This window comes from Lepidochelys kempii, chromosome 3 (genome assembly GCF_965140265.1).
Source record: "Lepidochelys kempii isolate rLepKem1 chromosome 3, rLepKem1.hap2, whole genome shotgun sequence".
Classification (NCBI taxonomy): Eukaryota; Metazoa; Chordata; order Testudines; family Cheloniidae; genus Lepidochelys; species Lepidochelys kempii.
In genome coordinates, this window is record NC_133258.1 from 208,512,935 (window position 1) to 208,525,343 (window position 12,409).

At 45.8% G+C, this 12,409-nt stretch overlaps 1 protein-coding gene across 1 annotated transcript in view; it reads right to left on the minus strand.

The window, feature by feature from the left end:
- FBLN7 (fibulin 7) overlaps positions 1–12,409 on the minus strand; it is a 34,772-nt gene that overhangs the window by 6,672 nt on the left and 15,691 nt on the right. Inside the window, exons 3-5 of the mRNA XM_073339906.1 lie at positions 6,783–6,953; positions 1,301–1,426; positions 651–788 (exon numbers count right to left, since the gene is read on the minus strand). Coding sequence (XP_073196007.1) covers positions 651–788; positions 1,301–1,426; positions 6,783–6,953 — 435 coding nt within the window. The remainder of the gene's footprint in view (positions 1–650; positions 789–1,300; positions 1,427–6,782; positions 6,954–12,409) is intronic.

Consider the following 12,409-nt stretch of genomic DNA (forward strand, 5'->3'; position numbering starts at 1 on the left):
GACATTCTAGAGCTTCTAGGAGGTCCAGGGATGGGTTCCTCCCCTACCATAAGGCGCTGAATAGAAATGTACAGAGTCTTGTGCCATATTCTTGCCATGATGCAATCTATACAGTTAAAGGAAAAAGGCAGCTCTGTTGAGCAACTAGAGTCAATAAGGCCAGTTCAATACCAGCTAGATACCAGCCATCAGCAAACAGAACAGTCAGGCCATGTCGACACAACACACCTTTTAGCGACACAGCTGTGCTGCGACAGCCGTGCCGCTAGCAGGCACGCAGTGTAGCCGCTGTTTGTCAGCGGGAGAGAGCTCTCCCGCCGACAGAAACCTTCCACCCCCCGAGAGCAGAAGTAGCTTTGTCGGCAGGAGCGCCCTCCTGCTGACACAGCGCTGTTCAAGCAGGCGCTTTTCGTCGGCAAAACTTTTGTCGTTTGTGGGGGGTGTTTTTTCACACTCCTAAACGACAAACGTTTTGCTGACGAAAGTCCAGCGTAGACAAAGCCTTAGCCTCTTCCAAGCAGCCCTCTCCATGGCAATCATCCATAAAAGCTGCTGCAGCTAATGAATATTCAGCTGCTTAGATGTGCTGTGTGTGCATTGGGCAGCAGATTGGTGAAAGCTGCCGGTGGATATTTCTGCTCATCTCCTACCCTGACATATGCTGTTGTCGGCCGTGCCGCTCATGTGGAAGCCGGCTTCGCAGCTGCAGTGTTGGGTCCTGTCGATTTTGGCACAGCGTGGCTTGCGACTGAAAGCTGGGTCGTTTGTAACACTCCATGCAGGTGGGGCTAAAAGAGAGAAGACAGGAAACTTTAAAGTGCTTCTTGGACACCTGGCTCACAGGCCTGCAGTAACGTTTTCAAAAGTACCTAAATCACTTAGGAGTCTCAGTCCCATTTTCAAATGCAACTTAAGCACTTAGGCCTAGATCTTTAAAGGCCCTTTTGAAAATTCCACTAGATGCCTCTATGCATCTTTTGGCACCCAAATACTTTTAAAAATCTCGCCCCGAGGAGCTTAAGTCTTATTGAAAATCACTGGGAATTATACTTTGACATTTTTTCTCCTCCTTGATGAGATAGGGTCAGATTTTTGAAAGTGCACAGTCTTTGGAAACGCAGGTGCAAGGACTCTCCTTTTGTTCAGTGTTTGTACAGCGCCCTGAACAATGGGAGTGGGCCTCTCAGTGCTACCACATTGGAAGGCTGATATCTGAGAATGGGCAGGGGCTTCTGCCTTGTAATTCGTTGTCTGCCTTGCTCGAGTCTCTTTCTCTTTCACACCTCACCAGGTTACATACCTGTTTGTGACTGGTACTGGCAGTTCTCACCAGTCCACCCTTGAGAACAAATGCACTTGTACTGGTTTATTCCATCCACACAAGTTCCACCATTCTGGCAGGGATTGCTCGAGCATTTGCTGATCACTAAGGGGAAAAAACATTTTTAAAAAACAAACTACACTGGCTCTATCTTTCCTAATGTAAGGCGTGACCTTGCTGTCCTTCAATGGATGTCAGTGGGAGCTTTGCCTGAGTAAGGACTGCACGATCAAGCCCATAATTTTAATAATGCATGAACTATAATAATAATACATTTGAATCAGGATTTTAAAAATGGGTGCTGACATTTAGGCTCCGAAGATCTCCATAAATGTTAATGGGGGGTGCTGGGTGATAAGCGCTTTTGAAAAGGAAGGATTTAGGAGCCTAGAACAGGGATTTAGGAGCTTAAGTTGAGGTTCCCCCCACCATTTTTTAAAATCTTGGCCTTAATTTTTAAGCACGCCTTTCCTTGCCAAGCCACATTGTGAGTGCCCCACATGACTACCCACAGAGTAGCTTGATGGCTTTAGCGCCGTGACCATTCTGTTTGTTCGGCTGTTTCAGGTCAGGAGGTGTATTTCTGCCGGTGCAGCTTGTCTAACTGTATCTCCAAAGTAAGAAACCTCCCAAAGGATCTTTTCAAATCATTTTTATTAGCAAGCAACCCCTTTGCTATGACTGGCCCCATCTTTTGCAGAATCAGTCTAAAAGCTATCGTAAACGGTCAAACAACACAGACCACAGAACCCCGCGCAGTTAGTCACACCTCCACCCCAGGATCATGTTGGCCTAAGTTGGGACAACCCCCAGCTTTGGAAACAACAAAGAGTTCAACAGGACAGATGCAGCCTGAAGTACTTACTGAGTTTGGTCTGAATACTCCCAAAGTCCTGTTCACCTAAGCCATATTTTCATCCCTGCCCAGCATATTCTCTTCCTAACTCATTAGTTCAAAGGAGTGGCAGTGAAGAAGCAGGCGATGAATGCCGCATGGCTAGCAATTCCTAAGCACATGCCAACAGCCGAGCTTGCTTGGTCATCAATAGCATATTCTAAATATTTCAGGACTGCTAGAGCGTGAAGTTATTGACCAAGACGTGAGAGAGCATTAACCGACCTCTTCCTTGAATTTGCTGCCAGCAGAGATCCAAATTTCTCATCTCGCTTGCTCTCTGCAGTGATTGTGTGCAGTGGGCCGCACTAATACCTGGCCTACAAGCTGCGGGGGGAGACAACATGTCCCGAAGTGGAATGCACGACAGTCGCTGCACAGGTGTTCAGCAAAGGAATGCAGGGTTTCATTGGTTGCCAAGCATTTTCATGTCAAGGAAGGCTACATAAAGCCTCCTTTATTTCTCATCTACATACCAAGCCTGGGAAGATTAAATGGCTCTCTGTCCTTATCCCCAGCTCATTCTATTCTCTTTCTACAGACAGTCCAGGCTGTCAGCTTATCTAGTATGGCTGAGTTCATCTCTTTAGACACTTCATAATAGACTGCTACAGCACTCTGTGATTTCAGCAATGCAGGGGGTATATGTTGGGAGCTTAATAGTCCATTAGCATTTTAGACAATGTGGTGGAATTTCCTTAAACAAACAACACTTTCAACCTGCAGAGCTCCAAGCTATTTAAACCTTGTGAGCCCCATTGCGTGAATGTCAACTACCCAGGCTATAAAAAGTATATTGGCCATAGGGGACCATTTTAGGATCCAAAAGACTGATACAAACATAGGCTTTATCCAGAACAAATACATGATGTGTCTCACGTGGCATCAAACCTAAATACACGCCTGACTTTAAATTAACACTCAAATTCAATCCTTCCCTGCGAATTGCCAGGCATGGAAGGGCTGGTACTAAAAAGACTCACGCATAGCAGGTGGCAGGGGTTATTTTTCAAACTCTCTCCCATGACTCTGCTCTGAGCTTGAGCTCCCCCAGCGAGCCACTCCACATGCCAGCCGGGGTGAGTTCTGTGGGAAGTTTCTGAGGTGGACAAACTCCTTATAAGCTTAATGACAAAATCAAAGGCTCTATATGATACGAGATGGCTCGCTCTCTTAGCAAAAGGAGAACACAGATTTCTCAGTGGGAGGCACCAAAGATCCCTAAAGATCAGCTGGGGGAGCAGTGCAGTCATAGTGACTTTGTGATTCTGAAGTGTTTGCTTATAGGTGTTGCTGGGCCGTAATTCATCTTCTGATTGTGTATAGCCTTGTAGGATTGTTTTAAAACCAGTGAACACTTTATAAGCAAAGCAGGTGCCCATGTTCACAGCCCTCCAACTTTAAACAGTTCATGTTGCTTTAAAGATAGTTTATTATCAGGATCATTTACTTTACGCTTGGCCAAGAGTTTGGTTTTAGCAGGCCTGTGAGGCTCTGCTCTCTTTCTCAGCTTATCTTTGGGGTTCCTGGGGAGCTTGGGTTTTGGGTTTTCATTTTTTTTAAGAACTCTTAAGCCCATGCCTAAAAGAGCATAATTACTAGTAATACTTAGTGCTTCTCTGGAACTTCTCATCAGTAGATTTCAAAACACTTTACAAAGGAAATCAGTATAATTATTCCCATTTTACAGATAGGGAAACCAAGGCAGAGGGCGATGCAGTGACTCGCCCACATTGACTCAGCCAGTCAGTGGCGGAGCTGGAAGTAAAACAGCAGGTCCTCTGAGTCACAGCCCAGTGCTCTAACCATTAGGCAATGCTGCCTTGTATAAAGATGGAAATATCCAAATCAGGGCAAGCATGTTTCTGCCATTCTAGGTTAAAACTCTGAATATAGAGCAGCCAATGTAAGTTCATTGGCTTCCTGGCTGAAGCATCCATGTTAGGAGTGGTTCAGTGGGAGGTTTATCTAGCATAAATCATTCTTCTCCCATAGGTGTTTCTTAATGGGGAATCTTTGGCAGGTCCATGTGCATTAAGTGAAAGCAGATGTCAGTGTCTTGTGATCGACTCGTGCACAGTTTCTAGAAATGCTGTTCAACAGCGTTTCTTTGGAATGATTCAAAATGTTGCATTCCAAAGGGAACAAAGCCCAGCGCAGCTCTGGGAATGACAAGGGCAAGGGATAGGGTGACCAGATGTTCCGTTTTTATAGGGACGGTCCCGTTTTTTGGGACTTTTTCTTATATAGGCGCCTATTACCCCCAACCCAGTTTTTCACAGTTGCTATCTGGTCACCCTCGCAAGGGAGCGATGTTGACTGCTTCAGGAGGGATTCCAGGGTGGGTTACTGTGAAGAGCTGCCAATATTTTAACAAAGAACCCCTCCGAAATGTTCCCTCTTTCTCTGTGATCAGGCTGACGTGCCAGAGTCTGAGCAGTGCTGAGAAGAAATATGCATGAGGCACTGAGCAATCCTGGGTATCTTCCTCAGGGGAAAGGTTTTTAAAAGAGCTGCCTTTTGGTGCGATCTGGGCCTTTCCCAATGCAAAGCATGTGATGGTGAGATGTGTTTCCCAGTGCCCCAAGTGGTCAAAAATCGTGAGTTAGGGCTTCAAAAATCATAAGAGTGGTTTAAAAAATCATGAGGTTAAAAAAAAAATCCCTAATACATTTTGGGTTCTTTTTATTTAACCTCTAGTTTCCGAGCCTTCGGGGGACACTTGGGAGGCATTTCCAAATTTTTCTCCCTAACCAGGGGAGCATCTGGTTCTCTGCAGTGGAGGAGCCCTTGCATAAATTACATGTGGGCCTTCCCCAGCGCCACAGTGATTCTCCATTCCCACCTGGCAAACAGCCCTGGCTCCACGGGCTCACGCGTGCTACTTTGGAGGGTCAATCTTGAAAAACACTTGGTGCCAGAGGACAAACTGGTATAAAAGTGCCCTTGCAAACTAGCGCCTCCCACCTGTGCCACATCCCTGAAATACACAGTGTTTTAACAGGAAGAATAACCAGTATCCTTGAAATGAGAGACATGTTACATGACAATGCATTATGCCAATTTTAAACGGGTGTAAATTGGATCAGAATTTGGCTCAAAAGGAAGACGAGAGCATGGATCCTGCTGGTAGAAAGCTCAGATGTCGTTACAATAACGTATCTGTGAATTAGAAATATACATGGGAGAGCAACAGTTTCAAAGTAAATGTATTCTCCAGCCATTGCACGTAGAGAGGGTCTTTCAGCTGAGGCTCTCCCTGTGGGTGTGTCATCTCCCCATTATATAGAGGAGGGAACAGAGCCATAGAGACGTTAAACGAGCTGCACAGAGTCACAAAATGACTGAGTGGCAGAGAGCTGGGAACAGAACCTGCGACCCCACACTAAGAACAGTGCCCCTGAGCGCAGGAGTGCTGCATCGGGGCAAAGTCTTTCTTTGCGCTGCATGGCAATTTGTGGGGATTGTATTTCTGCTGAGTTACTTCGGTGGTCAGAGCGCCACAGTGGGCGCTGTAGGCTTTGAATACTAGTTTCAATCAGTCTTGTGGTTTTGGAAAACATACTTTGAAAAAAAAAACAAAAAATCCTTTTTTGTGCAACCGCATTAAACCAAATGCCTGCTAACCACCACGAAACATATTTCTGCCCAGGAAATTATTTTTAATAGAGGTAATTAGATATAATTTTCTTGTTTGCCAATTCGAATCAATCACATGTTGGACAGAAAGGCAGCCGTCCAAATAAGCATCTGAGGGGAATTATTATGAATGTGATGCGCCAGCTGCTTCAGACCCTTATATTTATTGTTATGAAATAAACTGTCTATTAAGGAGTTGGTTTTGTGCTCAGAGCTTCAGCCCTGAGCACAATAAATGAAACTCACATGGACTCAGGACGAGAAAAGTGGAACAGATGCGAGGTTCACTGTTAGAGCCTGGGACCCCTGTTACGCAGAGCTGGAAACCAGCCGAACTACTCGTACACAACGCAACGTCCCCAACCATTATTATTCAATGCTGAAGAGGGGGACACACTGAATGACTTTTCCAGCTCAGTGGAGACTGTCCAAGCACAGCTCCAAATGCATGGGCTTGCTGAGACCTGCAAAGGCCAGCTGTGAGTTCTGCAGGCAGGAGAGGACCAGCTGTGGCATCTCCACATCTCCTGTCCCTGGGGAGTTGGTATTTGTAAAGAACAGAACATCACTAAGCTAAATGCCGAGGTCACAGGACCAGCCCGTAAAGAGCGTAAGGTTGCTAAGATTCAGGAGAAGAATCCTTAATGGATAAAACAACCCCTCCCCCCCTCATTACCACTCTTACTATGCAAGAAGCTGAAGTTGGGGAGATAACTGACAAGCCAAGGGGAAGCAATAGCATCAAAGAGAACCCAGGCTATGCATTAGTCTTTCCTGCACACCAACCATCCACACTAACGAGTTATGACACTTTACAGTAGGGTAGCTATACTGGTTTTGTTCTCTAACCATGGCATGCATGGGCCTGTGCAGTGACATGAAGATGGGCTCACACACTCAAACCAAGGGCATGAAAAGGCAAAGTACCTTTGCACCGCGGTGCTTCTCCAGTCCAGCTGCCATTTGCCTGACACACTCGGGTGCTGGAACCAGTGAGCTGAAAACCAGGTTCACAGGTGAAATGGACTTCATGGTCCACAAAGTACTTGGTACCAAATCTTCTGCCATCCACAGGGGCATCCAGTGCAGGGCAGGACACTGCAAAAGCACAGTGGGAAATGCTGACGTTAAATACTCAGTATGCTAACCACCCCTGGAGTACTCGGACAGCCAGCTGGCTTACAGTCTTCTGCCTCTCAGCTCAGTATTGTTCCCATGGAGTAACAAAGCGACCACCTCGGACAGCCTGAGCAATTGTGGAAACCTACAGCATAGTTTCTAGATTAGTTAGGCAAGATGCCTTTTTCAGGATCAACAGAGATATCACTGAGGTAGTTGTTACCCTGGGGTGTTGGTCAAGCCATGGCATGCCTCCTGTGTTTAAATAGTGAAAGACCTAGAATCTGACATGGATCCTCACAAAGGAGAATTTTATGAAGAACAGGCCAGATACTAAGACCTTTATTCATAGCGAGCGATATTTGAGGCTGGAAGTGGTTCCATTGACTTCAGTAGGGTTACTCTCAAAGTAAGGCATTATTCAACTAGACAAAGGCCCTCAGAATCTGCCCCCAAAATACACAGTTTATTTTACATTAGGTATGAAATAATCAACAGAGAAAAAGTGTATGAAACATCAGCTGGCAGAGCCCACTCCTCCAGATGCTGTCTTCTGACTGAAAGCAAAAAAGAAAAGTGAAGTATTGACATTTACAAAAAATCCACAAACCACACGAGGAGAGTGAAATAGCTGTACCATTAAAGAATGCTCTGTCCTCAGCAAAGAAAATCAGCACATCAATAATAGATTGGCGTTCAGAGCCCGCTGGCCTATTTCATGACAGAATTATCTTAGTGCCCCGACGGTTAGTCATGTAGGAAAGGAAAGAAAGAATGAGCTGATACCTCGCAACGGAAGACTCCATGACATCCCTACTTGTACTGTCTGGGAGGTCCCTGCTCTGAGTAGCCATTGGCTGGATGAAGCATTTGATAACACGCAATTGTAAAAATTGCCTTATGGTTACACACTCTGGGCCAAATCTTCTGCTGGAGTAAACCGGTGCCGCACCCTTGAAGTCAGTTTAGAGCAGCAGCAAATCTGGCCATCTTTCTGTTTTACATGAAGCTGCTTCACTTTCCCCAGAGTGAGAAACGCGTCTGTGCGGTGAGTAAAACGCCCCCTTGCTAGATGCCAAAAAAGCACCTCTTAAGCAGGGGCTGTAGAGCGCCACGTAGCGTGGTGGGGCAGAGATTCCCCCCAACCCTCCCCTTGCTGTTTCACGTGCCTCTTCCCCAGCGGTCTGACTCCCCCGGCCCATGAGCCCTACACCCACCCCCTCCAAATCCGCGTGGTGCTGCCACCCTGCGTGCCAGGTCGCAACCTCACTCTCTTAACTTTGGCCTGCCGGCACTGCTGTCATGACAGCGCAGGGTCGCAGCACCACTCAGATGCGGCCTGCCCAAAAAGCGGTTGGCCCATGGCCTGAGAGGCCCCTCTGGCTCTGCGGCCTATACTTTTGAGGACCTGATCCTGCCAACGCTACAGGGTGTAATGCTTCCTGCCACTGACTCCAATAGGCAGGGGATCTCACACCTGCACAAACTGTGTGAAAAGTTTAGGTTGCCATGTCAAGCAATCAACAGTCACAAGTGTCAGATCTACGGAGGCCCATGCAAGCTTCATTCAGCCTCCTTGTGTGTCCAACCTGCCCACTGAACGAGGCAGGGATCCAGTGTGTGAGCCCATAATGAAGGGCCGTACCCGAATGCATGGTGATGCCAACAGCGCCAGCCCCCATGGAGCGGCTCAATATTCCAGTGCCCTAGCTCCGGTGCTTTATGTAAACGTGCCCCCCCTTGAATGCCTCCCTGTTGCAAGTCCAGGGCAGCAGCAAGAGGGACTGTGGCAGGGGCTGGTTTGTGTCACCGCCGTTAATGTTTCAAACGGCTGGTAAAAGGTGAGATGGTTTCGAAGGCTCACCCAGCACCTGCGGAGTGGGGTTCTCCAAGGGCGCCACCCCAGCCGGGTGACAGGCATTGGGAGGCCATTCCAGGCAGAGGGGCAGCAGCGCAGAAGGTAAAGCGGTCTGTGAATGAAAGGTCTATTGTTGTACCATCAGCAGAGCAGAGGGTGGGGGAACCTGAGTGGGGCGGGGTTTGCAGGCTCCCAGAGGCGAGTCAGCTCTGGAGAAAGGCTACTGGGATTTCTTGAGTGTGCGTTCCAGCCCGTCAGTTTGACTTCGTTCACTGTTCCATTGTTTTATTAGCATCACAGGGCAGCAGTGAATTGTATTCGGCATTCTCAGAAATGTTCTCAGACACTCTTCACCCGCAGTGGCAAAGCTCCCAGATAACACTCAGCCAGCTCTCGGAGATAAGGCCAGCTATCCGAATCTTCACCTGCGTTGTGAAGCTGTTTGGCCAAAGGCACTTCTGCTAAGTCAAAGCTCTTGGTTCTGGGTATGCCATTTAGTGCACTATCAATTCTGTTACATTACAGCAATGTCAGATAAGAAAGTGAATCAGTAACATCCAAACGATACCATGAAACTGAAAAGGAAACCATAGGGCTTTTCATTTACACCTTGCCATTTGGATGTGCATTCTACTTACAATAGATGACATGCCCTGTCTGCTCGTGCCTGGGCCAAACAACACCCAGAAAAGAACCCTGCAGTGGAAGAGAGATGGACAGTGACTGGCAAAAGTTAGAACAGAGGGGTAACATTTGCCAGGAACATCCTTTGACAGTTTAATTTCAGTGCGAGCTGGATTGAACCTAATGTGAGACTTTCCATGGATGTCTGGGAGATCAGAATTAGTGCTATGTTGGAGTTGTTTCAGAGCTCACCATAAGGGCTTCTGAAAGCAGCTTGTTGGCTGAGTTGATAAAATGACCACATTTTGACCATACATGTACAGATCACGTCTCTCATGGAAATGCCGTTGTGAGAGACTTTCATTCTGTGCATACTGCTGCTCTGTAGGTGAAAGAGACTTTGACGCAAAAGGTACAGGCTATTCATCCGGTAGCAGGGTAGCTTCCAATTCCATCTCATTGTCGTGAGTTAGGAAAAGAACCTAAGTCTCCTGGCTCAGAACAATTGTTGTACACGCTTCCCTAGAAAGTTTAATCATATGAGACTGCATTGGAAGGACCTGATTCTCCACTCCCTAGCTCCTTGGGGAGACATTTGCACTGTGCAAATGAGGTGCAAGGCACCTCATAGATTTCAAGGTAGGAAGGTCCATTATGATAATCTACTCTGACCTCCAGCATCGCCCAGGCCAGAGAAGTTTGCCCAGTGACTCCTGCATCCAGCCCAATAACTTGAGTCTGAGCTACAGTGATTTTTTTAGACAGACATCCAGGTTTGATTTACATACTGCAGGTGACGTAAGTTGTTCCTGTGGTTAATTCCCATTCTGTGTTAAAAATGTGTACCTTATCTCTAGCCGCATTTAATTTAGCTTGAGCTCCAGCCATTAGGTCTTGTTGGATGGATGTAAGTCACAACCATGAAGATCAAGTAATAACAAAAGAATGTGAACAAAAGAACAGACATGCTGGGTCAGACCAATGGTCCATCTAGCCCAGTATCCCATCCTCCAACAGTGGCCAGTGCCAGATGCTCAGAGGGAACAAACTGAACAGGGCAATTAGTGAGTGATCCATCACCTGTCATCCAGTCCCAGCTTCTTGCAGTCAAAGGTTTAGGGACACCCAGAGCATGACCTTCCGTCCCTGATCATCTTGGCTAATAGCCATTGATGGACCTATCCTCCATGAACTTATCTAATTCTCTTTTAACTCAATTATCCTTTTGGCCTTCACAACAACGAGTTCCTTCCACAGGTTGACTGTGTGCTGTGTGAAGAAGTATTTCCATATGTTTGTTTTAAACCTGCTATCTACTAATTCCATTGGGTGAGCCCACGTTTGGGTTTTATGTGAAGAGGAAAATAACACTCCTATATTACTTGTGCCACCCGGTTCATGATTTTAATACACCTCTATCCTATCCCCCCTTATTCCTCTCTTTTCTAAGGTGAACAGTCCCAGTCTTATTAATCGCTTCTTATATGGAAGCTCTTCCATGCCCCTCATCATTTTTGCTGCACTTCTGTGTACTTTTTCTAATTCAAGTATAGCTTCTTAGTTTTGCAATGGGGTGACCAAAGCTATATGCAGTATTCAAGTGTGGGCATACCATGGATATATCAAGTGATGTTTGATATTTTTGTTTTATTATCTATCCCTTTCCTAATCAGCATTTTTGACTGCCACTGCACATTGACTGGATGTTTTCAGAGAACTATTCATAATGTCTCCAAGATCTCTTTCTTGACTGGGTACAGCTAATTTAGACCCCATCATTTTCTATGTATAGTGGGGATTATGTTTTCCAATTTGCATTACTTTGCATTTATCCACATTGAATTTCATCTGCCATTTTGTTGCCTAGTCACCAGTTTAGTGAGAGCCCTTTGTAATTCTTTGCAGTCAGCTTTGGATTTGACTTGAATAATTTTGTATCTGCAAATTTTGCCACCTCACTGTTCACCCTTTTTCCAGATCATCTATGAATATGTTGAACAGCCCTGGTCCCAGTACTGATCCCGGGGGGATCCTGCTATTTACCACTTTCCATTGTGAAAACTGATCATTTATTTCTACCCTTTGTTTCCTAACTTTCAAACAGTTACTGTTCCATGATATGACCTCCCTCTTATCCCATGACAGCTTACTTTGCTGAAGAGCCTTTGGTGAGGGACCTTGTCAAAGGCTTTCTGAAAGTTCAGTACATTATATCAACTGAATCACCCTTGTCCACATGCTTTCTGACACCCTCAAAGAATTCTAATAGATTGGTGCAGCTGTGTTGACTCTTCCCCTACATATTGTGTTCATCTATGTGTCTTATAATTCTATTTCTTACTATAGTATCAACTAATTTGCCTGGTACTGAAGTTAGGCTTACCGAGCTGTAATTGCCGGGATTACTTTGGGAACTTTTTTTTTTAAACTCGGCAGTACATTAGCTACCCTCCAGTTATCTGATACAGAGACTGATTTAAGTAATACGTTACATACCACAGTTAGTTTTTCTGCAATTTCATATCTGAGTCCCATTAGAACTCTGGGGTGAATCGCATCTGGTCCTGGTGACTTATTACCATTTAATATATCAATTTGTTCCAAACTTCCTTTACTGACACTTCAATCTGGGACAGTTCCTCACATTTGTCACCTAAAAAGAATGGCTCAGGTGTGGGAATCTCCCGCACATCTTCTGCAATGAAGAGCGATGCAAAGAATTCATTCAGCTTCTCCACAGCAGCCTTGTCTTCTATGAGTGCGCCCTTAGCACCTTGACGATCCAGTGGCTCCACTGACTACTGGGCAGGCTTCTTGCTTCTGATGTACTTATAGACAATTTTGTTGTTAGCAAAAGACACAAAAATTAGTTGCTCTTCAAATTCTTTTTTGGCCTGCCTAACTATACTTTTATAGTCAACTTGCCAGAGTTTATGCCTCTTTCTATTGTCCT